At 38.5% G+C, this 27,864-nt stretch overlaps 3 protein-coding genes across 3 annotated transcripts; all 3 read right to left on the bottom strand.

Moving 5' to 3' along the window:
• Positions 1 to 297: 297 nt before the first annotated feature.
• On the bottom strand, positions 298 to 11,000 carry LOC145902358 (uncharacterized). Its single transcript, XM_082990295.1, has 19 exons — positions 10,719 to 11,000; positions 9,304 to 9,430; positions 9,020 to 9,181; positions 8,749 to 8,885; positions 7,968 to 8,637; positions 7,769 to 7,894; positions 7,507 to 7,645; positions 6,971 to 7,182; positions 6,819 to 6,908; positions 6,393 to 6,597; positions 4,853 to 4,962; positions 4,351 to 4,528; positions 4,122 to 4,212; positions 3,593 to 3,826; positions 2,924 to 3,204; positions 2,441 to 2,655; positions 1,927 to 2,078; positions 1,587 to 1,736; positions 298 to 961 (listed from the first exon to the last, which is right to left on the bottom strand). Exons 1-19 carry the CDS (start codon positions 10,937 to 10,939, stop codon positions 748 to 750), a joined length of 3,714 nt encoding a protein of 1,237 aa, XP_082846421.1. The 5' UTR covers positions 10,940 to 11,000; the 3' UTR covers positions 298 to 747.
• A 2,311-nt stretch (positions 11,001 to 13,311) lies between these two features.
• Positions 13,312 to 20,827, bottom strand: LOC145901321 (procollagen-lysine,2-oxoglutarate 5-dioxygenase 1-like). The gene is made up of 18 exons (XM_082988950.1): positions 20,604 to 20,827; positions 20,365 to 20,480; positions 19,930 to 20,066; positions 19,529 to 19,643; positions 19,138 to 19,299; positions 18,859 to 18,922; positions 18,500 to 18,597; positions 18,176 to 18,277; positions 17,884 to 18,015; positions 17,198 to 17,319; positions 16,811 to 16,916; positions 16,592 to 16,713; positions 16,335 to 16,479; positions 15,868 to 15,978; positions 15,160 to 15,333; positions 14,900 to 15,046; positions 14,574 to 14,699; positions 13,312 to 14,291 (listed from the first exon to the last, which is right to left on the bottom strand). The coding sequence occupies exons 1-18, from the start codon at positions 20,668 to 20,670 to the stop codon at positions 14,136 to 14,138; spliced, it is 2,202 nt and encodes a 733-aa protein (XP_082845076.1). The 5' UTR covers positions 20,671 to 20,827; the 3' UTR covers positions 13,312 to 14,135.
• Positions 20,828 to 22,551: 1,724 nt separating this feature from the next.
• LOC145902994 (monocarboxylate transporter 14-like) lies at positions 22,552 to 25,832 on the bottom strand. The gene is made up of 7 exons (XM_082991085.1): positions 25,622 to 25,832; positions 25,279 to 25,422; positions 24,841 to 24,986; positions 24,223 to 24,639; positions 23,907 to 24,162; positions 23,000 to 23,248; positions 22,552 to 22,757 (listed from the first exon to the last, which is right to left on the bottom strand). The coding sequence occupies exons 1-7, from the start codon at positions 25,830 to 25,832 to the stop codon at positions 22,552 to 22,554; spliced, it is 1,629 nt and encodes a 542-aa protein (XP_082847211.1).
• Positions 25,833 to 27,864: the final 2,032 nt, after the last annotated feature.

Here is a 27,864-nt window from a genome sequence, read left to right as displayed (position 1 = left end):
GATTCATCCTATACTCACTGCTCTTTGCCTTTTTTCTTCTTTGTCGCCTTGTGGGATGGTGCAATCGCAAAGTGCAAAACAGCACGTCAAACTATTGAACATTTAGCGAAAAAATTAGGGAATTTTTACAGGCCCAAAATATCACCAACGAACTTGACTAAAAACTGAACGGAATCCAGTTGGTTGCATTCTTTTCTGGGACACGGGTTTAAAAACTATATTGCCAACGTAGCTGATGTCTTCAAAACGTTGCAAGTGTTGTTTATTTTCTCATAACAAACACCAGACAGAGGAGTGTATATTTGTCGTTTCAATGCACGAGCGTTCACAGATCAGCGGAGAGATGCTACTAGCTAAATTTACTTCATTATCGCGGTAAAATCTAATACTGACCACAATTTTTGGCACATCACATGCTCGTTAAAATAGTTGAAACACAATGTACAAAATACAAGCAATGCTTGGAACTTACAGGAGAGTTACAGGTGTTTGGACATAATCCAACTTACTGGTACCGCAGCCACTGTAACATAGGGTAAGGCGAGTTGCACACAGAACTTTCCACTTGAACTTACCAACAATTCAACAACATAAACAAGCCTTTACAATGTTGGCAGCTCGAAAAACTTTAACCAAACATCATGTAAGTACAAGAGCAAAAATGTCATAATTCCATCTGGAACTTTCCTATTGTTGCTGTGGGTGTACACAAGGCAGGTCGCAAAAGCGCAAGTCGCAGAATAATGTTTACTGTACGACGCACTTGCTAATTTCACGCTTTGCTCTCGCTCGCAGCTTACGGGTAGGAATGTCTTGCTCTTCGAGAGACAAAGAAACGTCACAAAGCTCGTGGCATTCCTGGTAATTGTGGCGATCGTAAGCTTCAGTCGCTTGACGGTAAAATATCTCGCAGAGGGAGGAGCGACCCGGCTTCACGTGGATTAAGGTGAGCGTTTGGTTCCTGCAAATTAAAACAATAATTTAAGGTAATTGCCGCCCTCGAGGAAATAAATAAACAATATACGTTGCACATTTTTTCCGAGAAATATTGCTTCCAGTCATATTTTCAGATTATATATTTACAAGAGATGGCATGTCGCAGGGGTTCGCAAATTGTGGGTCGCAATCTAATTTTAGGTCACCAGACTTCTGGTTGCGAAAACAGTTAATACAACGACCAAGTTTTCCTGTACACAACATTCGAAGTACACTGGGTGTTCTCCTTATCACCGCTTATGATTAAGTTGTCACACAATAATTTTGCTTAGCCAATTGTTTCATTCTTACGTCACAGTTATACTGTGTTGAGATTCTCTTGTGCAATTATTTGGGTCGCAAGACATTACGAACATTTTTGTGGGTCGCGCCAAAATGTATTCGCGAACCCCTGGCATAATGCGTACGCTCGAGCGCCAGCTTATAATCAAACTAACAATGAGTCCTACGGCGCAAAGCGTTTATATGTGCAACTGTCGTAATACATTATGTAGTGCATTACATTCAAACGGTGCAATTGAAGAACTAAAACATCAAAGTAAGCAAACATTGAAAAAGGAAAAATTTGCCGTAGGGTAAATTTCATGAACCTGTCGATGTTGAGAGCAGCCACGTAATCACGGCAAGCCTGAAACTCTTTCCCCTCCATCAGATACAAGGCAGCCCTTGAACACAAGTCGTTCGCTTGGGGGCGCTTGACAGTCTCTTTTATCACTTCAGTTATGTCGATGATTGCCCTTCTACAAGAAATAGGCAAGTTTAACGAGTCATACATTCGTTTTAGTCTACAGGATAAAGTAAATGAGCGTATTATTATCAGTTTGGTCCAAAAATTACAAATATAACACTGCAGTGCCACTTAATAACAAAACTATATTAATAACAAGACTATTGAAAACATAATGATGTTAGGTAAACTCTAGGACGGACCCGGTTTCGCCTATTTTCCCTTGACAACGTGAGCGTTTCCGCAGTTTGTCCGTTTTGAAATTGGAATCGGCAAATAAGCTCAATGAATACGCGTCACGTGCTTCAGGAAACTTGCCTTCCCGCGAAAACTCTTCGGCATGGTTGAGTGATTCCTGAAATCGGTAATTTGAACTAAAGTTTAACATAGAAATGAAATGCCTCACTACCGCAAAGTTTATTTTATTTGTGGTTAAGTTGTAAGATTTGTGGTTGGATAACAAAGACGAAAGAACCAAAAACCTGTATGTATTCAATTGCAAATAAATTGTTTTGTTACTTTTTTTACTGTTAAATGAAATTACTGTTTCATCGTTAAATCAATTTTGTGGTTTGATTTATTTCAATTACAGTAATATAGTCAGCCACTAGGTGGTGATATAGTGGTCACTGGGTGCCGCCACAAAAAGCCTGTGGCCCAATTTACACTTTCTACGTAATATTAACGGATGTGTGCGAATAGTAAAAAATATCTCACATCGGCCAGCCGGCGTTTCCTAGCTTGGTCGAGAGCTTTGAGAACATAAACCAATCCACTCCGATCCACACTACATAGAGATCGTAGCAGTGTGACGGCGACGTGGTATCGATTCATTTTGACATTAATGAGACCGGCCCTTGCTACCGCGGTGACGTCATTGGGGTTCAACTCCATGACGACATGTAGGTGACGCAATGCTTCGTCGAAGTCACCTATGAAAAAATAGTTTCTTTCAATTTATTGTACGTTTCTGGTTTGAGAAATGTTGGCAAACCTATGCAGTAATTGTGATGATGGTACTTCAATGGCCAATGCCACAAAACCAATGCCGATGAAACAAGCTGTTTGCTATAGCTATAGTCATTAAGACCATAATCGCTCCATGTTGTGTGATTGTTTGGAAACATGTACCCATTTTCAAACCCGAAATTATATAACAAACCTCGTTTAGCAATCAAATATACTTGTGACAAAGCCCACCTTTAACAATGAGAATGTCGGCGTACATTCCATGCCAAGTAACGTTTGTTTCCTCCACGCTGATAAGTAACCTGCCAAGAACCATTGCCTTGTGCAAGATCTCAGCCTTCTCCATGGCACTGATGACGTCATCGTACGTTGACACTGACGTCACGGTGGTGGCAGTCGATCCACGGCTGTTTTGTTGCTTGCGTTGAAGTTGTCGTTGTTTCAATTGCGAGTCGTAAGCCGCGTCCAATGTTAAGAGCGCTTCCTTCAGGTCTCGGGTGCTCGATTCCGACCTTTACGCAAAAAATTATCATATCATGAAATATAATGAACAATATTTGCTCCATCTCTGTTTTGCGTACTGACCTATATGCAGTCGCTACTTAGTGTAAATACCAATTGTAAGCCAAGAAACTCAGAAAAAAACGCTTGCATATTTGCGCGACCGACTACGTATACAAACCTGAAACACCAAGATTGTACCTCTGGCATTATTTACCACACCGGGATTTGAACTCGAAGTTTTCTTCTTGGTATATGGGTCGGGCGCTTGACCGAACTTTTAAAAATTTACATAGACCTTGGTGGAAACCAAGCGGAATTTAAAAAATCCGCTAACCAATTTTATTCAACCATATTTAACCACATGCAAGTATATGACTTATTTTCATAAATATTTACTTGTGTAATTCCTTCTTTGCAATTTCGGTGTCCCCATCTCCAGCCGTCGGTGACGCGGCATCGGCTGTCGGTGTGACGTCATCCCTTTTTGGCTCCGCATTGACGTTATTCTCACGGTTGAGCTCTTCCTGCGTCTCTTCCCTAATGGAGGCGGTCGACGGAGGGTGGATGGATGAGAGGGAAGATTGTCTGGAGACATCATGACCAGGTTTTCCTGCCGTCTCGTCGACCATACTAAGCATAGGAAAAAACGTAATTCGTTGCAAGATATTTTTGCATTGGGTAAAACTAACTTATAAGGCAAACAACCAGGTGAATAATACAAATACGTCAAAAAATAATTGCTGGCAAACAACAACGCAAAGAGTAAAAATTGAAAAAATGTAAGAAAATTTGATTCGAAACTTTAAGACAACTTAAATTTAAAGAAAAAATCGATACAGTTGAGACATAAAAGATTTTTCGTAAATTGCAACATATTTCTATACAAATCCCAATTTTGCGTAAGGTTTTTTTCCCAGTCATTCACCTGATGGTTGACGCCGACCCTCCAGTGCTAATTCTCTCGCCAGATGTCGCTTTGTAGCCGTAGTTTAGCAACAACACAACCACCCTGTGATCTGCAAAAAATACATTTGTTTTTACTGTTTTCCATAGAAAACTGTACTCATGTTTGGGAATTTTCCACAACTACTTTTCTTGGGTGGTGACAGTTTGGATATACAGGACTTGAAACACAAAATCCACACACGATTTACCAATCCAAAATAGTAGCAATTTTCTAGCTTCGGGTGGCAGTGCGTGAATATGAGCCACAACTGTGTACAAGTCGAGGTCGCTTGCTACGGTCAGGTCATTCACACAATCTGTTTCGTCACCCAACGCAAGCCGCATGAAAGCCCGTCCACAAAGACCTTCCACACAGGAAGAGTTGACCTGTGTGACGCAATAAATAATTTAATCCTTTGTGTTATCTTTTATCTTGCGTTGTTTAAGTATTTAGACCAAGGGTGACGCTTGGCACCGAAAACCTGAAGGTTACTCCAGCGTCTCCCTGCCCATACTCCCCATCTCTTTTAATCACCGAAATATTTATTGCCAATGAATGAATGAATGAATGAACTCCTGTGGCACAATTGCCCATTTGCCAGCTAATCAGTATGCCTAATGTTTTTTCTATAACCTAACTCTAAACACCAAATTGTACAGTGGTGCGGAAGATTCTTTGGTAGAATCAAATATACGTTAAACATTACCTACCTCAATTGCTGCTGAAAAATCCAAGATGGCTGCCCTTTGGTCGCCGGTATGAGCCATACATTCAGCTCGGGCCAAATATGACCGGTACACACCGGTTCCACCATTTAAACCTTTGAACATAATATATTTATGGCCCCATATTAAACGCATATTGCCGGGCTTTTGATGCAGGCACAATATGCAAGCGTATATTAGTATTTTTTGCGTTGCCAAAAAGTGCAAGACACAGCGGCAGCTGTAGCATGTTACGAAAAACTTGTCCATTTTACGAATAAAAAAATGCGTGTTTTGAAAATACAAATTATCCCAAATCGAAATAATGTATATGGAAACAAAAAAACATCAATTTAAACACGTCCAGACCAAACAGTTTTGTGATAGCAAGAATCTGTTTGCAATCATTTTCGCTCAAATGCAAAATTAGCTGTTAGAAAAAAAAGTACAGATCTATTAACAGAGCAAAGTCATGTTTTGTGAGTTATAGGATTAAAGAAAATTCAGATAAGGGAAAGGCAATGCAACCCACACGTCAAAGATTTCAGATCAAACACGTTATTAATTTTCAACACGTCATCGCAACCAGGTTGAAAGCTAGGAACAGCACACAGGAAGAAAGCTGCCGTATCAAAATGTTGGAATGCCCCCTTATAACGAAATCGCTTAAAAAGAGACAGGGATTTTAATACACATTTTACAATTAAAAACTTATTCAGTCGTATGTATGGGCTTTTTTATTGCACTACTTATGTTGTGATTACGGGGGCCAAATTCGGTTTAGTTGTTGCTTTACCTAAAAACTGTGAAATGCCTTAGTCAATAATGTTTTAAAACTTGTGTTATTGGATGGAAGGACTGTTTTTAATCAAGAATTACATCATGTGTGACAAAGCAAATTACTTTATTGCAGTCCCACGACGTAAAACTGACGAAGAAATATTATCGCCATAATACTGGCGCTGATGTAGTTGCGGTTCCGATAAAGGGGGCGCCCCGCCCTTACTTTTAAGTCTGCTCTTTCGCAGATGGAAGAAGCCCAACGGCCTAACGTCTGTTTTCGTGTGCTGACGTAGAGTGTGGGTCGAAGTAAGCGCGGAGGCCAGGGACCAAGCGGACGCCGACATTTTGTCGCTTTTCTGTTTGATCCCGGCCAAGCATTTTGTGCCCGGCAGCAAAAGCCACGGTCTGGTGGATGGTTCTGCTTGTCAGGATAGATTGGTAACGTGTGCGTTAGTTTGGGAAAATAAGAGAAGTTTCAAAGAGTTGGAAACGTAACATGTTAAAAGTGCCCAAAGGCAAGTGCTCTATTGTCATCAACTTGTAAGTTATTTATTTTGGTTCATTATGATAAAAATTGAAATAATATTCGATATATAATCTTAAAAAATGTTTTCATAAGCTTTTACAGAATCAGATTGTAGCTTACGTATGGATAACAAAACGTTTGTGGGGAGACAGAAACAGAAAGAAACATACAAGGATGAAGGAAGGTCACATACAAGAAGAGATCCAAACTCGTAACCAACGCTTGTAAATCACAAACCTTCAAGAACCAGATCAGTTCCTCGGCAGCTGAGAATGGCAATAGTAAAACACCCAATTGCTTGCTTAACGGTGTCCATATCCCGATTTTTTTGCAGCAAATCAATACCAAACTGATGACTTTCGTCTGCGAGTTGGGCTCTTTCGCTGATTGGAATGTCACGAAGAAGAACTGAGACTACCCGCTCTCCTTTGCCAGTTAGCACCTGTTAAGATACTTATTACAACTCTCTTATTAGTACATCTCTAAACAGGAAGTTAATATATACTTGACTTCATTATTTACATCCAACATTTAAAAACCAACAAGACGGTTGCATTTTGATTATTTTTTAAATCTAAATTACTAAAGTTCCTATTTTGACGATCATTCAACGATACTGCAAGCGAAATGGTCGGAAATGCAACCGGCGGTTAACACAATTACCTCAATAAGAGCTCCCATTCCATCATCGATGCGCTTGGTGAAGATTTTCATCAAGCCGAGATGCAGTTTAACGACGTGAACGTCTACAGTCTATCATAACCACAAGATAGTTGTGTTTTTTTGTAATTTTACTATAAATGCACTTTCCAAACCTGCGATTTTTCTTGGAGCATTTTTTTCAGCTTCGTTTCGGCGTCGTTCGTGCAACCAGAATGAAACATGGCGTGCGCCATCAGAATGTGCGCTGATTGGTCCGCAGGATTCAAGCGTGTTAAAAGTTGAGCGAGACTTAGGGCAACCGATGATGTTGAATCGTCGTTGGAGTTTATGACGTCATCGACGGTTGACGCGTCACTTCTTGCTCCTTAAAAAATAAGCAAATTGTTTTGTAAATTCGGTCACGTTAGTATCCAGGCAGCAAATTATTATTAGTCATAATGGTTATTTTTTCACTGTTGACGAATGTAAGTCGTAAAAGTATTTGTGTCAGTGCAACGTTTATAACAAATATCTTATTACATATCGTAGTCAGAAGTCTTTTGTAAGTAAATCCCCTTACTATACATTTACAACATGTAATCTATCACAATGTAAAGCAGTTAGTTGAAACAGCTGTACATACACATTGTCGCTTGACAGTACAATTGTATTTTAGTTGCCTAGAAAGCAAATATTTTGGGTTACGAACCAACACGTTGTGGCAGAGGAGCGTCTTGCAACAACGACTTCGCATAGTCGAAGATAACTTGACGAGTTCTCGTCCGTTGAACTAACAGTTCCTTGTTTAGTTGCAATATTGTTTGTTTTTGATTGATTCTGGATGCCAGCTAAATATGACAGGTGCATTAACTTGCAGTCACAAATTATAAAATTATTAGACCAATAATACTAACTAGATCACTATTTTTTTCACTCGACAGGTAAACATCGTTTAGCTTATTTGAATATACCAGCAGGTCGTTGACTAGAGATTTAATGTCACCATCTTCCATATAAACCATTGCTCTTTCGCACAGCAGAACTACATCTCTAGGGTTGTTGTGCAACAATGCATTGTAATCCTTTTGCGCTTGAGCCTAGAGAGATGAAAGACAAGAGATATTAAAATAAAGCTATAGAGTTTGCAAGAAATTTTGAGTCATTTCCTACTTTGTCCCCAAGTTCTCTATGGCATGCAGCACGAGCTGATAGAACTGACGAATCATTGACAAAGTGAGGATCCTCCACCATCTTGTCAAACATACGAATTGCCTGCTTGTTTTTGCCTAGCTTAGCATAACAGTTCGCCAGTTTAAACAGGGCGTCCTTGCTGCTGGGCTGGATTACCAGCAATGCTCTGTAAAGATCGGAACAAGACCTTATGTTGTCCATTTTCGTTACCGTCTTGTACTTGTCCTCTGCCGACAGTTTGCTTGCCGACTTATCCAACAAAACGTACAAATCAGTCAAGTCGCCAGTTTTGCTGCCGAAAATATCTCGTGCCATGTTGATTGTTTCTTTATTTTCGTTGTTCAGAAAGAATAGCTCATTGTCTCCATTCGAACGAGCATTTTGACGAATTATTGCATCATTACAGGCATTCAAACCCGTCGTAATGTCGCTAACTGCCTTTTCTACGTGCTGTTTAGCGATATAGCAGGCGCCCCGTCTAAGTAGGGCTTCTGTCACTTTGGATGTATCAGGTTTTTCGTCCAGGTGGAGTACGTCTAACGTCTCGTTGAGCATTGTGATTGCACGGTCAGTTTTATGCATGGCTTTTAGTCGTTCAACAAAGGTCATTTGCAAGGCAAAGTCGTTCGGCTCGAAGGTCAGCAGAAATCTTAAATGTAATAAGCAGGCGTTTATGTAGATTGATTAAAACTCAAACCAAGGTATCTTGCATCATCGATGCTACACAAGTTTTGTATGTTGGTAATGTGGAATTGTTTACCTGCAGCAGTCAATAGTGAGTGCCAGCCATTGCTTGTGAGCTTTTGCATCCGTAGCTGGTGGATGTTTAGAATGGACGCAGTTTCGCATAAGGTTCATCACACTTTTCATGTGTTCACTCTGCTTGTTGCGCACCACCTTCAGAAATTACCAAGCTTTGTGGTTTATATTATAGTAGATTTATTGAATCTCAAACTTTGTTTGTGTAAAGGTGAATTTCAAATTATGAATAAATGCATTTAAGCAGCTACAGGGCCGAAGAAGTCGTGTACCTGTAGGGTAACATCTTTATCCTTGAGATAAGCGCGCAAGTAATCTGCAATAGCTTCTTTTTCTTGGTCAGCGAGCAAAGTTCTGGCCAGACCACGTTGCAACAGAATTGGAGCAGTCTCTTGTGGATATTGCTTCAGGATTGCGGTACAGCTATCTATGACCTAAAGGCAAATTTGGTGCTTATAACTACAAATTTAAATCATATAGTTTGGTAAGATTAAATTATCACCATACATAAGGTACAACTGGAATACGCCTTTGTATTATGTTGTCCCACACTTACTTGCTGGTAGCGTTTTTCTCGCAATAGGGAATCAACCCTTGCAAAGCACGTTGTGACAGCTTCGGGTTCCAGAAAAAAGATGAATTCCCAAATCTGGTCAGGGGTTGCCATTACTCCCAGTTTAGCTCTACACAGCACAGCATTCGGTTTTAATTCGTACTTTGTGCAACACAAAAGAACTGGCATTCCAAAACAGACTTAAATGTGTTTTGCTTTGCGTAAAAATGTTTGATATCAAACAAAATTGGTTGTTGTTAATCTCATTTTGGCGAAAGAGATTGGTCTGCGCATAGAAAGCGTACCCATAGGGGCTCAGACCGCTGACAAGGATCCTTGTACATTTAAATGCAAGGAATTGCAACATTTGCAATTTAAAGTATTCACAAACTGATTTATTATTGATAGGTGTGTTTTGTCTCACGGTATATCCGGTGTCTTACGATTCCGGGTTTTCAGACAGCACTAGAAAAACCGTGGCATCCGCTTCAAGTGTTTGATGACACAGCAACAAAGCATCGGAAAAACGACAAGACTAAGACACGGTTTTAATACAGCCCATCGATATCGAAACGCCCAGTATCTTGTTACTGCCCCCAATAATCGCTTGACTGGAGACAATCCCAACCCTGATACGGTAGCAACACTCGATGATTCGATTTCCATAGCTAATGGAGTGTTTGCAAACTTGAAAGCGGGTGTAAAGAGACACCTTTTCATGTTACTCTTGGACCTGGATTGCTTGACTAATGTACCCGATCCAAGTACGTTAACTACAAATGATTGATAAGAGTTTGCTACTGCAGTTAAATTCCGCTTTTCTCTATAACCGATCTCTATACCTACACTTGCATGTAACACAACTAAGCTTCAATTATTCTTGACATCAAAAGTATTTGGCTTCATAATCCAATGGTTATTGTTGTTTTTCCTTACAAGATACTTTTCAATTTAAAAGTTATGTTACTCTAGCGTTGCCTTACCAGCTATATGTGGTCAGCGTCAAACCTAGTAGCTCTACAAGGTTGAAACAGTAACGCTATTTCGACATTCAGCACTTGCATGTGGGGCGTGTTTTCATGGAATGTTGTATTCCATTATTTTGCGCAGTTTTTTACCTTAACCGTTTCGAAACGCGGGCTATTGGGAACTGCCAAAACGTTTTGTCAGACTTTTAAAGCTGTCGTTGGACCCCGTTTTCATTCGCAAAACACCTGCGTAAAAGCTAGAGTCAACAATGTTTTTAACCCATTAGTTAGCTGCCGTTTGTCATACTTCCAAAAACTGCCATTCTTTTCCCAGATATACGTTGTATATCTTGGAAATACGATGAGGGGTGTTCAAAATATATACATACCAACCAATGCTGGGTGTTCAAAATATTTCTACATTTCCAATTTACCGATATTTTTACATACTTATCGGTCTTTGATTCCTCTTTCGGTTTAAGCCATTCTTGAAGAATGGCTGCCAATTCCTGTGCCTGTTTTGGTGCCAGTGACCCCATATGAGCCCTTGTGCCGGTGGGGTCAAGCATGTGGGCATGCAAGTAGGATACGGCGGCCGCGTTGGCGTCGTCTGCCGCGTACTTGATGTCGCCATCCACGCAAAAGGACTGTGCTTGACTTGATGATGTCATTTTGTCTCTTGTCAACCATGCAATATTTTTAACAACATTCTTGCTAAACTATATGCGGAATATTTTCTAAAATGATTTAACAATCAGTTAAAAAAACAATAAAAATTCACAATATTCTGTCCTGGTTGTACTACACATTAATAGGGATCTTGGTAAACGTAACTTCCTTCACATTAGCGTCAGACATCATATGTACTGAGGTTAACCTCACAATCAAAACACATTTTTTGAACATCTTGCCTCGTGCCGTTGGTATGACAAGTGACAGCGTAACAACTGTCACCAAAAACAGTCCGCATTTTTACGCCTCAGACAGCAGGTGGCTTTCTGCCCGACGATGTCAGACAATGTTTACGTAGATCACGAAGTATCTCCTGCGAGTTGGTATACGGATTGGAAACTGGAAACGGTGGGCTGGAAAGTTTATTGTGTACCCGGGCTGTTGGCGGTCCAACATGTTCGTACACGTGCTGTTCCGAAACCGGACCCAACTATGTTTTGTTTTCCACTTACTGGCGGCATGTCAACCCTTTGTTGTGGCATCGAATCTTTCTTGCACTCGCGGAATCCCTACACAAACTGGGGGTTCGTTTTTGACACGTCACGTCGTGTCAGTGGAGAATGAATGACCGCGTTTTCGACCAGCGAAGGTGCATTCTTGTAAGCGCACGCAGGTATTTTTTAAATACTCGGAATTTGTTTTGTGTCCATTGGTCAGGGGGGCACGAGCACGATAAGAGGTTAAAACAACTGCCGTGATTGCAGTCTTTCATGTTATGTTCAGTCTTGCTATGGCGACGGTCGGTTATCGCGCCGCATGTCCAAGAAAACCATTTTTTGTGTATGTATAGATGATGGTGTAATGACTACTTGCCCACGTAAATAAAGACTGTGCACTTGACAAATGAAAATCCACAAATTAGTATCAAGTCGATGATAAAAACAACCACTGAAATCGACCTTGTTGACAAAACGGTGGCTTTGCGTTACCTCACATCTCCTTAACTGCCAACGGTGTAGACTACATATACGCTCTTACCGCAGTAACATAACACATAACACCAGTTAAACTCAACATATGTTCATGTAGAGGCAATTGAAGAGCAAAACTTGCAGATTTTATTGTTGGGCAACGGAATACAAATAGTAATATGCAAGTTTAGAGGGGCGTGCCTTCTAATACAGGTGCTACCAGATCAAACTTTTTGAGGCTGTTGGTGCAGGCAAACTATATTCTATAATCTGAAAATTATCCTTGACTGCTTGAGGTGTGTAAAAAGACATTCTCTCAAACACCTACTAGAGAAAGCCTATCCGTGCTGAGAGTAACACATATATTCCATGTCACTAACTGTAGCTTGAAACATTGCTGAAAAGAGTAAGACAACATTTAACTCGCGCCATAACATGAGACAGCACTCAATAGCTGGCTGCACTTGATGTCGCGGTGCTAACAGGGCGATCAGAACGCCGGCACTTAAGGCAGACAAGTTGCTATTCAAGCCTGACCGGAGACTCACAAAAGGCTGTGAAACTTGACGCCGAAATCGCGGGGAGGCGACGACTCTCGAGGTAAAAGCTAACCGGGTTATCAGTGATGACTCCCACTACTCGAGAATTTAATTGCCGCTAACAAGTAGACTCCTTAGCTGCATTTCTAGAGGCAATTTTGTATGCATGATTAACTCTTCCTGCTAATTGTTTTTTGGTTAAATTGGCACAGATGCATCTCAATCTAAGAAATTTAATGCTTTTGTAATCTTACCTTATGTATGTGTAACGACAACTAAAACTTTAGCTATGCCATCAAATAGTTTCTGTCCTAAACCGGAGAGAATCACAACGCAGCGATCAAGTTGTTATATTGTACGTTTGTAAGTAGAGATGAGTTCGTCACAATATTGTCTTTCCATCTATCAATTGTCGAACCGAATACAAAGTCTAACTAAGAAAATTACTCTAATCTAAAATGGTCCCAAATCACTTCGAAAAAGAACTCGAGAACACGAACTCCCATTCTAGGCAGAATGTGGTTAAAATCTAAGCGTGGGAAAATTTCGACTGCTTTATTCACGCCGTCGGCAATGTTTGCGATCGAGAAGCCGAACCGGTGCTGACGACTTTAACATGTATTAAGCCCTGTTATGTGAACCATTTTGGCAAGCGATGTTATGGCTGTCGTTACCTAAGATAAGTGTTTGCAGACGGTTTACGACGAGGTCATTTTTTATCACAGGTTATTGTGACACGCCAGTTGATACGAGCAGCACTCCATTATTATTTGAATTTGATGCAAAATCCGTAAAACAAAGTATTTAAAAATGTGGTCGATATATTGATGGTGATCGAAACATATTTATGCCATGAAAAAAGACAGTTGCTCGGCACTTTTTATTTCGCAAACGTCATAAAAATGGCAGAAAACAAGGAAAAAAAGCGTGCGAACATGACGCAGTGCAGGATGCTGACGTAACAGAATACAGAATGTGACGTAAGAATACATTAAAAAGCTGTGTGCGCTGAAGCATGACAAATTGTACAAAGGCGCAATATAATTACAGAGAAATTACAGCCAGTGTATAATACTGTATCGGTAACGATTTTTGTGAGTGTTACATTGGATGAATATACATGTTCAGAGGTGATATGATATGTATTAAGCCTATATACAGCGCCATGCGGTGAAAAATATATTAGTCAATACCTACATACGGAAGAGCTTTACCTGTGCAACAAAAACAGTTGATGACATAGAGTAACTTGGTATTTAAGGGGACTACCAACCACATTAGTGTGCTTACGTTCGGAAACAGTCGTAAAGATGAATGAAATTTGGAAAAGAAACGATTTTATGCACACATTTAACACGGGCTGAGCACCATGACACTGGCGATGAGAGATGTCTTGTCATTTTAAAATATAAGGTATTTACATTCGAATTAGCTAACATACCGATATATGCATACCAACATACGCTTCGCTGATAAGACGTTAAGTCATAAAAATGTTGCAACGTGCATTAAATTTTCTGGTATTAAAACAAAACCTAATTTCAATGTTCCGTATTTTCGATAAACGCAATACTGCAATGTTATTAGGACTGCGGGGAATTTCAGATGCGCAAAACAAATAAAAAGGGGACCCTTGCGAGTTAGGTACAACAGTCAAAAAGATCCAACCAACAAACTCCATCAGGTTATGGGTCAACAAATGAGACGGCAATATAGCGTGTGCCCTTGGTGGTTTGCAAGCCTTCATGATAGTGAGTGAGGCGACCGGGATGGATGAGAGCGTAACCTTTCGGGATTTTTGTCACAGCACAGTTGTACCGCAAAAATCTGCAGCCACCTCCCTGAACACAAATGATTTTGGTTGAAAGTTGTATACAGGTTATGAAACGGTTGTTCTTGTACAATAATGGTTAGAAATGTGTAAGTGATCACCATTATTACCCTTAAAAAGTATATACTGTGGTACTGTTATGTCAGCACATATAGTGGTTGCCACAATTAGTATTGTAACATACGGTCGTCATGGCAAAAAAAATACATTTTAATAACTAGCCTCAAAATCGTAAACTGTGCAAACACGTCACTGAAGAAGCATCGTTAATAAGGTACAACACCACACCAACCTCATAATTCTCGCCATGATCATTAAGCGCCAAGTTCATCGTCCACGTACTTGAGTCGTGGTGAGGTCGAAGATACGGTTGTTCGGTGGGCTTGTACCGCACCACAAACATCATAATCGAGTGAGCCTGGGAATTAAAATACGTCATCATTTAATCTTTAGCGCCACCTTGTCGCCGAAGCAAAATAAAGAACTTAAGATTATCGCAAAATGCAATCTAATAATACTGAAAAGCTTATAATCACACAGGAACAAACAGCGCCAAGACATCAGATACCCTTCAGTAATTTTATCTAAAAATGTTTACCGATGGAGTTCACAACTTACTTTGGAATCGTAGCCAGGGAAAACTTTCTGGACAACTTTTAGTGGGTATGTGGCGAGCATGTGGAGCCACTGTTTTTCGTATCCGACCTGATTCATGTGTATATCAATTGTGGGTACATTTTCGTAACCTCCAGTCAAACGGTTATCCTAAAAACGAAAACGTTGTCAAAAAAGAAACAACAATTACGGCTTTACCGTAACTTTACAAAGAAGTTATTTTGTGCAAATAGTAAACATTTGTGTTAGTTTAGTGTTGTTACCTCGTTTGTGCCCGTGGACCATTTATCGGAAGATTCCATCAATTCCACCAGGGAATCGGCCATCTTGGTCGTGAAAAGTGGAAACATGAAAACGTCAGGACACGGTTGACTGACCACAGTGTCGCTTAAAGTAGCGTTCCAAAAATCGGGGTGAATATACTTTTCTTCCCAGTCCTAACCAACAAAACCAATAAAATTTATTTTTCCTTTAAGTATTTTGCATTTTCATTATATGCGGGATGGCCACTGGTTGGAAGAAAAGGCCGCGCTTTTTAATGCCGAATCGATTAAATGTCATCATTTCAGTCACTTTTCCAGATTTTGGAGGCTAATATTAATCAGGTCAGGATGATGACCTTTTTGAGATGTAAAACAAAAAGGGTATGTCTTAGAATGTATATCACACTGCACCATACAACAACCCGAATTTGATGACAAAGCACATTATGGAAAAATAAGCACATTTCCGGACTAAGACACTGCTCTTGAAAATAAGAACAAATCATAGAAATAAACATGTTATGGCAACCTTGACTATAGGCGAGAGTGGCAATTTGCAATGGTTTGAAGTAAGGCACTCCATTTGCTAGTTTCTTTCTTTACAATGGCTATAAACTTACAATGAAAACAGAACAAAACAAACAGGTAACTTTTTCTTATATGTGGTAATATCAATATCAAGAAAAGACAGTTTAACAAAATTTATACCACGACGTTATCTTTTATCTGCCATAAGTCAGGATGGACGGCGTCGACTTTGACATCTGCTACCACCAAGCGGCCGAATTCTTGTTCGTTTGTCACGTACATAAAAACACCCTGTAAAGTGGATTGTTTAATTTTTGTGAAACATTGCGTAACGTTCAACTTCTTTTTGTAGGTTTTACAATACTATAGATGTTTTAGTAAATTCGTGTTGAAAAAGCTGCATGGTGCATTGATTTTCGACATCATTAAAAAAACCTGTTTAGTCTGTCCAACAGCTAAACGTATGGAAATGGTTTTCCAGTTTAATTTTTCAATGGTTCAAACAGATACCATTGTTATTTTAATGTGTCAAACATTGCAAAATCAAATACAGGTTTATTTGTATTTTGATATAATATTGATCATTAGATTTAAATAAAACAAAATTCTAAATGTACAAAAAAATTTAACATTTCCATCAAGCTTACCTCGTTCCTAAGATGCGCGCAATAAGCCATATCTGGATCAAGATCAGATTCAACGAATGGTGTTCCAACTTTTTCGACAAGCATTCGCAAAGTTTCAACTTTTGTGAGGTAAACCGTGTTCATGAAAGGAATGTTCCAAATGCCCCTGACAATACATAATATTATTCGGTTTCATTCAACAACATTTGAATAAAATAAAGCAGAAAATAAATTTAACCCATAATCCAGGGGGAATTGGACAGTTAAAACCCATTTACCTTCTTTCCTCATTAACAATAGCAAGATAATCTTCAGATCTTGCATAATATCCATCAATGTTTAAAGCACCCCAGAAATTGCTCCAAAGTTTTCCAAATCTTCTCACCATTGGACCAACCACCTAACAGCAAAGGGTGGTGGTTAGGCAGTGATAGAAGAAAATGGTGATATTATTGCACAAAAGGTATTGTATAAGAAGGGTTATAAGAAACACAAACCTTTTTATTTTTGGTTATAAGGAAGTTTAAAGTGTCTGGGTTGGTGATTTGCACATCTGCATTTACACTGAACTGGTAATCACAGTTTACTGCGAAACAGTGTTCACTGAAAACAATACAGTTTATTAAACTGACTTTCAATGATTCGGTTAAATCAACAAGGAAACCACAGTGATGTAGGACTTATTTGAGACATGATACTGTAAATATAATCTAGTAATAAATGTTTTGGCATTGTGGTTTGATCGCATTAACTAATGGTGAAAACTTCATTTAAATTATGACATTAACATTAGTACAAAGATCATTATTAGAACATTTTTATCATGTCCCTGTATATAGCCTGACAGTTTAGGCAACATGTGATGTTGTGTGTGCGTATCTTACACAGCTGAAAGGCGGGCATCGACTTCGTGGACATTCTCATGTGGGGCAATCACTTTTACTGAGTTGTAACTTGATCTGTGCCGCAGCAAAAATTGTGCGATTTTGCGTTCCAAAGTTCTTTCCTAAAAAGAAAAAGAAAGCAAAGATGAGCCAAGTAACACAGTTTTTTTAGTAAAAACAGCCAATTGGATTGGTCATTGTTTTGAAACAATGTGTTGGTTTGTTTCAAAATTAAGCAATAGATTTATAACAGTGATTCCCAAATGTGAAGGTTTTCCTAGGTGGTGCTGCAAGCTCTCAATGTTTAGTAGAATTTTAGATATCTCCCAGATTATGCAAAGTGCATTATTATGCCATAGTTATTTTTAATCGGGTTATATGCATTTTGGACGCATCAAAATATAATCAAGGTTACATTTGTCTCATAAAAAAACATATCTAAAACCAGTGTTAGTTGGTTTTTTCAACCCTTGGATGATAATTGTTTACCATATTAAAAATCTTTGTGTCTTTACTGCATATTTTGATATAGCTGGTGTGTGAATAGTGTACTATACCGCCGAGTAGTACATGGGTAGAAACAGTTTGGAAATCATTGCTTCAGTCATATATTTTTAATTGGACAGCTCATAAATACATTAAGGGCAGAAATCTCAACAATATAAACAAACAGGCATTGCACTTACATTGTTATGAATGAATAAAGAAATTCTGGATTTGGGATAAGTAAGATTCTGTATTCTGGCCAGAAATTCAGAAAAAAATGGCGTTCTATCTTCAATGAAAATTGCCATGTGGACCAATGGGTAATTCTCCTTCTGCAAAATTAAATCAGCCAAATCAATTGAAGAAAAAATTTGACTGTTGTGTCACTTCCATTATCGGTGATAACAGGCGTGGAATAGATATTTAAAAATTTACATCAAGTTATTACGCACATATAGCAACAAATATAGATAGCAAAGGTATACAACCAACCTCAAGTTTAGAAAGATCAAACAAGTTTTCATCGCATTTTCTGCATCCAACATCACTGTGCCATCCATCGGGAACATAGTTGGCAAAATAATTCAGGTGGACCTGCAAAGGTTTTACATGGTGTACTCAATACAGTGGGTATATAAATAAATTATAAATTTATGGAAAAAAGTATGCTACTGTGTAGATGCACATGGTTCATTTTTTATGGCACCATTCTCACCAAACTGTATCAAATCATGAAAGATGGTCAAAACCATAAATAATACCCAAATATATCAAATTTTGGGTGTACATACAGGGTCTAGTGCACACTATCATTACCTTTGAAGGTCCATTTCCATGAATTACAGCAGGAAGTGTATGGTATTTGATATTTTTCACCCTACTGACGGTGTCTTGTTCTGCTAACTCAAGTTCACCTTTAATAAAATATCAGATAGCTGTATTACAAGAAATGTGCATATTTGCAACATATACTTCCTAAAGCTTTTCCTGGTTCAATATGTAACAGAAGTATTTTTCCCTTAATGTTACTTAATCCAATTAGTCGGAAATACTACAGAGGTAAATATGTATTTAAGTTTTTTTGAGGGGTATTGGAAGTTTCAACTGGTAAGAAAGATTTATTAAATTATTGATTTATATTTCTGAAACCTGCATGAAGTTATTATTTTACTTACTTCTTGCATGGTTAATGTTCTGCACAAGTTCACTGGTGTGATCAAGAGTCATATTCAGTTCACTCTGTAACGGATCATTTTTAATGTAATGTTTACACACAGTAAAAAACAACCAGCTCTATGAATAATAGAGGTGTCTGTTTGATCAATATTTTTAACTTTACACAGAAACTCCTGATATGTTTATTGATCGATACCTCGCCTGGGTTTCTGTTTTCTTTTCATCCAATAAATATCCATGGATTTTATGCAGTTGAAAAAAAAACATAAACGACATACCCTAATTTTCTTGTCAAGGTACAGTTTTGTATAATAAAGTTGGTCGTCATCTGAATCCACAATGTCCCATTTGTTGATGGCAGCCCAGAACTGTGGAGCATACCCGATGATACCACCAGAGCATAGATATCTTTTTCCCACATTTACTTCTGGATATTGAGGCTGTAATTAAAAATAATTTTCGAAGAGTCATCTTCTTAAACTGGTGTAGTATACATTATTACTGACAATAACTGGTACACACTGTGCAATAATCGATGCAGGATATTGTACAATGTCCAATTTAGACATTGTTTATGTTTGAACCAGATTTGGTTCATAGCACTTTAACCTCATTTAAAGGAAAACGTGCATTGACTGAAAAATCAACTGTTAGAATTGAAAATCAAACCTTTAATGATGCATCTGGCCAAATCGTGGTTTCAGCTGAAATAATCAGCTTTGCATTGAACTTTTTAAACTTTCTCAAAATTTCATCCTTTCCAGCAGCAAAAACAACATCATAACTAAAATGAAACAAGATTACAAAATTAATAATATTGATGGCTGTGCATCTACTAAGCATAAGTGATACATTGGCATATGTCTAACTTACTATCCCATGCATTAGAGGTATAGTCAGCTCAAAAGTTTTATCAGGTCCACATATTTTTGGTTTAAAATCTCCCCACCAAGCAGAATAGTTAAAGGTGTGTTTGCAATACATTTTGGGGAGTCTATGGCTAGGGCAATGTCATCAGGAATTTTTATTTAACATATAAAATGCTAAATATTACACAGTTCATTCTTTACCTGTCTGTGAAGAAAAGAACCAAGTTTTTATTGTCTTTGTAAGTTCCCAAAGCTTTTTTGAGAAGGTTGATTTTCATTCCACCACCTACAGTAATTCTCACATTGCCACCTGTCCACTTCTCATGCATACCAAGTACCTGATGTAACAAAATGTAAATGAGCACAGCCATTGGACATGATTTTTTGCACAACATATATATTATATATAGGTTACTAGAATCTCAGGCAAAATTATTTACACAAAATCGCATGCAGGTGTTTTAAAAAAACTATAACCCAAAACATTGTTTTGGAAAATTAATAAAGATGTAACAAATACCATAAAGGCAAAGATTGAAAACTTACACTATATTAAAAATGCAGAAGTCACACATATTTACAAACTTATGGACATTGGTAACTTGATAAAACTGGTGCCTTTGTACATACACTTACCAAACTTTTTAGGTTAAAATACTTCAATGAATCATCAAATCGTTTGTAACCTTCAGTTTCATCTGTTGCTACAGTGACAACCAGCAAATCCAAGTCATCAGATGTCTGGCTTTGACCTAAAAATGTCAATTTTTGTTTGGATATGGTTTGTAGTATAGCAGTCCACTAAAGATTTGAAGAATGTAGTCTCTTTTTGCAAAACCAATATTTAAATATTTAACACAAAAGCACAGACTTACCTATTGCTTCTGATGAAAATGAAGATTGAACTAGGAAAACTAGCGTCAAGCTTAACCACAAAGCCATGCTTGATTTTAGTTGCCTATACTTGACCAACGTCTATCTGCACATAAACAAACTTGAGATCTGCTACAATACGCAATGTGGTGTAGCTTTTGTTTAGAGGTCTGTCTAATCAAATTGAGACTTCGACCAAAATGCAAACGTTTTTCTCAATAATAGCCGGCAGTGCGCACTGGTTAGCAGCGACCGCGACGGCCTTTTAAGAGCAAAGAAGTCTTGCTGCGCTCGTCTGGAGCGGAAACAAGCGCAAAACCATGTCTCTTATTTGCTCACGTAGGCGAAGCTTCAATCACGTCGGCGCGAAATCTCACTCCGACAATCTGTGGCATTAAATTGCCGTCTTGGTGTTTAAATTAACAGGTTTGTGCTTCCTCACACTTAAACCTTATTGACACTTTTGCTTAGCCACTGTTTGGAGACGTTGCAGATCAGACAATCAAATAAAGTATGGACAGTAAATTCAACGTGTTTTAACACCTTAACGTTGAACACCAGAGCTGCCAAGCGTTCGTAAAGTTAAACCTAAAATATTCCTCTCAAATAAATAAATGACGTTGTAGTGAAGTAATAGGGAAAAAATTACAAGGGATCATCATCAAACGTTCTTTTACGGATGGCATAGCCAATAGCATGCAACAATTCCATTACACTCATAAATTGTGAAGCACACAAATTGTAATCTATATCTGTAATGTGGTCAGAAAAGGATCCAAAACAGTCGGCTGTCGCATGACAATCCCTCGTTTAGCGCTCAAAATCGGTATTATTGCGTCACAATGGCGTGGCTTTGTCTTGTGCAAGTCAGCAGTAATTGTAGTATGTAAAAGCGCTAAGACTATTGGGTCTCGAAATCTAATTCCAATGAAGGTCAAACGAAACTTACTAAGTACCTCGAGGGGCGCACTGTGAGTATCAACAAACAAACAAAAATAGTAATATTTCCAAACGGGCTGTGTTCATCGTATTTGATTTTCGCAAACAAGGGTTTCCGCACTAAAAACTTATATGCATCGATAGCTATCCGTACATAACAATGAATGCATCGCGTTGTCACGTTTGGCCGTGGACTAACCGGTATCTATAGCGTATTTAAAAATCATTTAATGGTCGCGTATTTTAAGTAGCCTATAGGGCGTAACAACAAATTAAAACACCATCGTCATTGACTGGTAAAATCGTATTATTCTGCAAAATTAAACAAAACAGATCTCGAACAACACAAAAGGCCCAAACTCTTGTTCTCGTAGGGTTAACGACGGCGGACATAAGTTTAGGCTGTGATAGCCACCATATAACGTTGCTTTTCCTAACCTTTCGATTGATTAATCCTAACCTTTTCTGACGTCACCAACCACTTCTCGCACTCCATTTCTAATATTGTTGAATTATCCACTTTCACCAATCGTTTTGCTAAATAGTATTTCTTTGTGTAGAAGTAAATTTGTGTGCATTTCTTTGTTTTATACTATTGTTTATTGACGTTTCTGCATGTGTGTTAATATTAAAAAAAAAATGTCATTTAAACTGAAGTTCTTGGAACGCCAAAGAAATTAACTTGCTGGCCAACATAGGGTGATGCAGATACAATAAATCTGAACACTAATCCTGCGATAGCCATCAGTGCAAATCCTGCTATCCTACAACAGAGCGTGATTTTCCATTAAATCTCCATCTCATGGGCGCCAGACTTGATAACCTCAAAAGACTTTATCGAGCTCCCCAGCAAGTTATTTTGACTTATATATATATTTCTTTACAGCTCCTTTATAGAAATAAACGTGCTATTGCTTCGTGTATTGAAAAAATAATGTCACTCATGGCATTTAACATTAAAAAAACACCGAAAAACAGGTAATATTGCAACGGATCCTGGTCAATATGCTATTACTTCGGCATTCTATTACGTAGGATGTAGCTACCGGCACCAACAATTACGGAGCCTATACCAAGCACCGTTCCTCCCATAATAAACGACTGCTGGTAGCTTCCAGTTTTGTCGTAAATTAATCCACCAAGCGCGGGACCAACTAATGAACCAACTCCGTCGAAAAACTCCAATATCCCGAAAGCTACAGAGAGACCTTTATCGCCTGTTAAATGCACGTCAATATCGATTTAGTAACGGAAAATCTTTTTTGATTTTGTTATCAGAAATAAACTGACAATATTGCAGCGTAAAAATTAAATACCTGACTTAAAACAGTATGTGAAGCGGCAGCAACTGATTTAACGCAAGTAACAAATTCAGTAAAACCGCCCAAAATTTTTCACATTCAAGAAAAAGCTGTAATTAAAGTAAATAATGAATTAAAGAAGATTCAAACCAACTTACCAAACATTTTCGCTAGTACCAACGGATAAAGCGACCATGCTCCGAAACCCAACCCAACAAACACACAATATGTCATCTGCAATGCGTATGTCGTCGCTAGAGGGCTCAGAAGAGTCAACAGTGAGGCTACTGTTCTCAAGCAGACGAACCAGACGATGGGGTTGGAACGGGGAAATACGTTGCTAAGGGCTCCCCACGAAAAACGTCCGATCAAGTTTGCAAAGCCGAGTCCGGATACTAAGGCGGCGCCTAAATGTTTAAACAAATGCTTACAAGAACAATTGTCCCATCATCTGCAGATAAACCGCACAACGTTTCGACCTATAAGGACCCATTAGTGCTGTTGTGGTGACTAACGCGTCTTGCCATTTCGTTAGCCAGACAATGATATTCCACATTGCGGGGACTTTAAATCGATCCGTTCGGTACCAAACTAGATACAAACTAACGTAGACGAACCACTTTGGAAGTCTCTGGCATTATTTCCCAAAACTGCTTGGAAATCGGTATAGTGTTGTTGGCTTTATGTCACGTAAATCATGTAGACGGACCGACAATCACTGCAAAGTCACCACAAAATGGAAAAGTCTTTGACTGCTGGCTAGTTGACCGACAGGACCATGCTTGACACTAACATTTTTTTCTGATGGGACTTAATAAGTGGAAACAATTATGTACGGTCTGTAGCTCACTGATCATCAGTGGTCATATGTTTCTACAAACATTGTTATGTTTTGCTTATAGTTAAACTAAATTAAACGCTTCACAAACAAATTTTCGAAAAACACAATCAATGTTACTTTCTTCAATTTCATACCGATATCGAATCTTATATATAATCTTATACTTTTCTTCAATCTTAAGTATAGAATTACTGGTTAACCACACACCTATCGATGCTACTTACTCTCTGCAGACGAAAAACCGAGATCGCTGACGGCACGAACCGGTGTGAGACCATACACCACCATCATTCCAATAAACATGGTGATATTGCTGACTGTCATGAGGTAAAATAACGGATTGCAAAACAAAACACGAAGCTGACCACAGAACGAAAGTCTCGGGCTACTTGTGGAAACCGCGGACAACTTTGACGCGCGACTTGCTGCAACGTCATGGATTGATGACGTCAAATTCATTTGGTCGCTGTAACATGTGTTCTGAAATGTGTTGGGAGGTTATAGTTTTTAGTTTTATTGTTTAAACATACAAATAAGCACCTCCGGGGATGTTTCGTCATAACATTGTATCGTTGTGTCTTCTAATATTTCTGTCACATTTTCTCTGTGGGCGTTTTGTGATGTCGCGAGAGATGATTGTCGTCTCAGCCACGGGTGACTCGCCATGTTACGAACCATGGAAAAACTATTCTTCTTCTGTTTAACGTTCTGAGCTAGTGCTTCAGGTTTGACATTTTTCTTGGTGTTTTGATTGATATCCGGATAATTAAACACGTCATCGTCAGGCCTTACGTCATCATCACAGTTAATGGACAAAACGACGTTAGATTGGCTCCTTTTTGAGGGCTTCAAGGAAGACTGGAAGTGGGACACTGGAAAAAGAACTGCAGCCGAGACGCACATGTTTCCCAATGTGGCTGAAAGAATCAACATCGAACCTCTCCACCCGTATTCATCCTGTGTATTAAAAAGAAATTTGCGAGCACTGTCTGGCGCGTAAAAGTTTTTCTTAAAAAATATTTTCAAGAAAATACGTGACAATAATCTATGTGGTGACATAGGGACGACATTTTCTATGTGATTAAGACCCAAAAACTGTAGCTGCAAGATATAATAACGGAGGATATATAGATTATTTTCTAGTACTTATCCATTTACCTGTAATATCTCCATCAAGATTGGAAACACAAAAGAGCCGACACCAACGCCACTGCTTGCTATTCCGATAGCTAGCGCACGTTTCGTTTTGAAGTACTGACTGATACTGATGATATTCGGGACGTAGCACAAACCCAATCCAGTACCTATATTCCCAAACAATTACGTTTGTACGATATACATTATACCTATGTAGCTACATACACCTCTGTATTCATCATAGCGAGTCATTCAAAATATAGTAGTGATTATTGGCCGTGACGTTGCGGCCATTCATGAAATAATCATCAACCACTAACACGAAATTGCCTTCGGTTTATGACTATATAGTATGCGATATCATTATGTATCAATCCAACTTTAAAGGTATAAATTGATTCACACAAGCTGATTATATGAAAGTAACACTTTAACGTAGATACAAATACACAGCAGTACCTCCGATTATTCCGTAGAAAATAAAAATTTGAAAGAGTGAGGAAGCTCGAGACGAGAGCAACGTTCCAATGAAAACCATCAGTCCTCCAATCATGTGACAACATCTGCATCCCCATCTATGTTGCACCAAACTTGCCAGGGGAGCTATTTGAAAAACTTTCTTGTTGGTTCAGTGTTTCGGGTGTTTTACTATGAAAAATCCTCCCCACGTGGCAATATTCGTTGCAGTTATCTACGCTTATTTTTACTTGCAAGCAAACTCGAAATGTTTTTAACAAACTAAAAAATTAATTATTTATCGCTTTTTGCTCTCGGGTTAATTAGTGCTAGCATAAACACTCACCCGACATTGAGGTAAAAGCAGCCGCTGTGCTTCCAACCATAGAAGCCATGGCAGACGATGACTTGAATTCTTCTATCCATTGTGGTGTTAACACACCGTATGCGAAATAGAGGGCAGCAATAAGTACATGAGAATTAAACGAACTCATTACCACAATCCAACCCCAACCTTTGTCCAGGGCCTGATGTTTAACACTCCTATGGGCAGTCATCTTAAAACACAAGTTTGTGCAAAAAAAACCTTCACCAATCTGCACACATAGTGAGATAAAATACTTAAATTTCCAGGCCATAGCTGCACAAAGTACACAATCTGTTTACACAACACTGCGGAACCGGAAAACCAATGATGTAACACAGTAGCCCATATGACGCGATGGCTAACAACACACATATGCGGTGCCGGCCATCCCAAAGTGGGTTGCCCGCTCAAGTCAGGCAGTATGTGGTTAAAGCAGGGCGCCTTCATTTGCGTTAAAGGACAATTGTCATTTATAATTGCAATTACCCCCACCTAATGGTCTTACAGCGCTTCCGGGGACATATTTACAGCGAACAGGTGGTCCAGACGCGATATAGCCACAACCTTTACGGCTATAAAATGACTTCAACTCCATCACTGTCATGAAAAACAGTTGATTGCAGAGAGGAAAAAAATGTAATATAATCAATACAGTTTAATTTGTTTTTAGTTCAAGCAATATTAATTTAAAATTAAACCGTCATGTCATGAATATGTACAATATAAACACCACCACACCAACTTTTATTTGGTTTTTCGTATTTGCTCTAGAATGATTTGGTGTAAACATTAAACATGCACCAAGCACATAAGTAAATCCAGCTTCCAGCTATAATAGCAACCATATCTGACGATTTATGGCTGTAGCACAATAAAAAAGCAACTATGGGTTCACATGGGATGTAATAAAACTTAGTACGACAACCGATTTCCAACCTCTGCTCAACGCCCGATGTTTCAAATTGTTTGAAGTCTTAATTTTCTGAAACACAACATAGGCATAAAAAAAAAAAAAAGAAAATTTACAAATCAAAATATTGTTATACATTACAATATAATTCCGCCAAAAGCTATTGGCCTAGATATGCAATTGGTCGCCACTGAAACAAATTAAATGTATTTGTTTATTTAACTAAATCCCGAATGAAATACGTTTGTTCGGGCACACATCGTCATCATAGGTGAGACCATAATAAGCGTTTTTTCTGTCACATGCGGATAGCGTTGAACCCTTTTTCACTGGTAATCGATCAGAATTTAAAGTTATTACATCAATTATGCTTATCCGTACTGCATATCGGCACCCGAAATTTATGTGTGCATACGTCAACGACATGCTGTGGCCTATATTAATTGACAACTTTGCACCGTGGTGATCAGACAATAATGCTTAAACTCTGATTTAAAGTTACGTATAGTCCAGAAAGATTTATTGAGTAACAAAGATATAATTGGAAATTGCCTTGCGAGGTTGTGTCGTAAAAAACGCAAGGTTCTGTTATTTAAATCAAGTGTTGCTATTTAAAAGTAGACATATAGTATCCTGTTGTCATATAGTATTTGTTAATGAGCACAGGTGGATTTAAATTTCAGCAATAAACGTGATTGTTTCCCTTTTACCACTTATAGTAAAAGTGTTTGTCTGAATAACATAAAGCTTTCAAGGATGATGTTTCAATTTTGTCCGAATATGTAGCCTACGGGATATATATATACTTAAGCAAATACAAATGTATAAAAAGGATAGGGTGTGCTCCTATAGTAAGCAAGTAGGTTTGGTTTAAATATAAGCGTTTAGTTATTTTCTTATAGCATTATAAGAAACGACAAACATTATTTATTAAATCAAAAACACATTGCTATATTCCTTGGCCCTGTATTACTCATGTTACGCATCAGGTAAATAGTTTGATTGTTACAATGATATAAAATTGTGATTTTCGGATTATACATTGAATATTCTGCAACAACGGCCTTCAGGTCTACTTAAAACTTGATAAATCTGCTACTATGCACACCTTATGCTAAGAACGTAGGTTTGACATGCATAATTCTACTTGAAGTTACCCTAATCGAGCTTCGTTTTGAAAGTTGTTTTATTGCGTAATAGAAAGCACCGTTGGTTGATGAATTCATCATTGACCTGAGCTTCTGGCAGAAGGTGAGTATATACAGTAGCAGCTGTAATTCATTGCAACCCAAAATTTAACCTAGCTAGTTAT

Source organism: Ascidia mentula, chromosome 5 (genome assembly GCF_947561715.1).
Source record: "Ascidia mentula chromosome 5, kaAscMent1.1, whole genome shotgun sequence".
NCBI classification, from domain to species: domain Eukaryota; kingdom Metazoa; phylum Chordata; class Ascidiacea; order Phlebobranchia; family Ascidiidae; genus Ascidia; species Ascidia mentula.
Note: the sequence above shows the minus strand (reverse complement) of the source record. Positions and strands in the feature narration are given on the sequence as shown.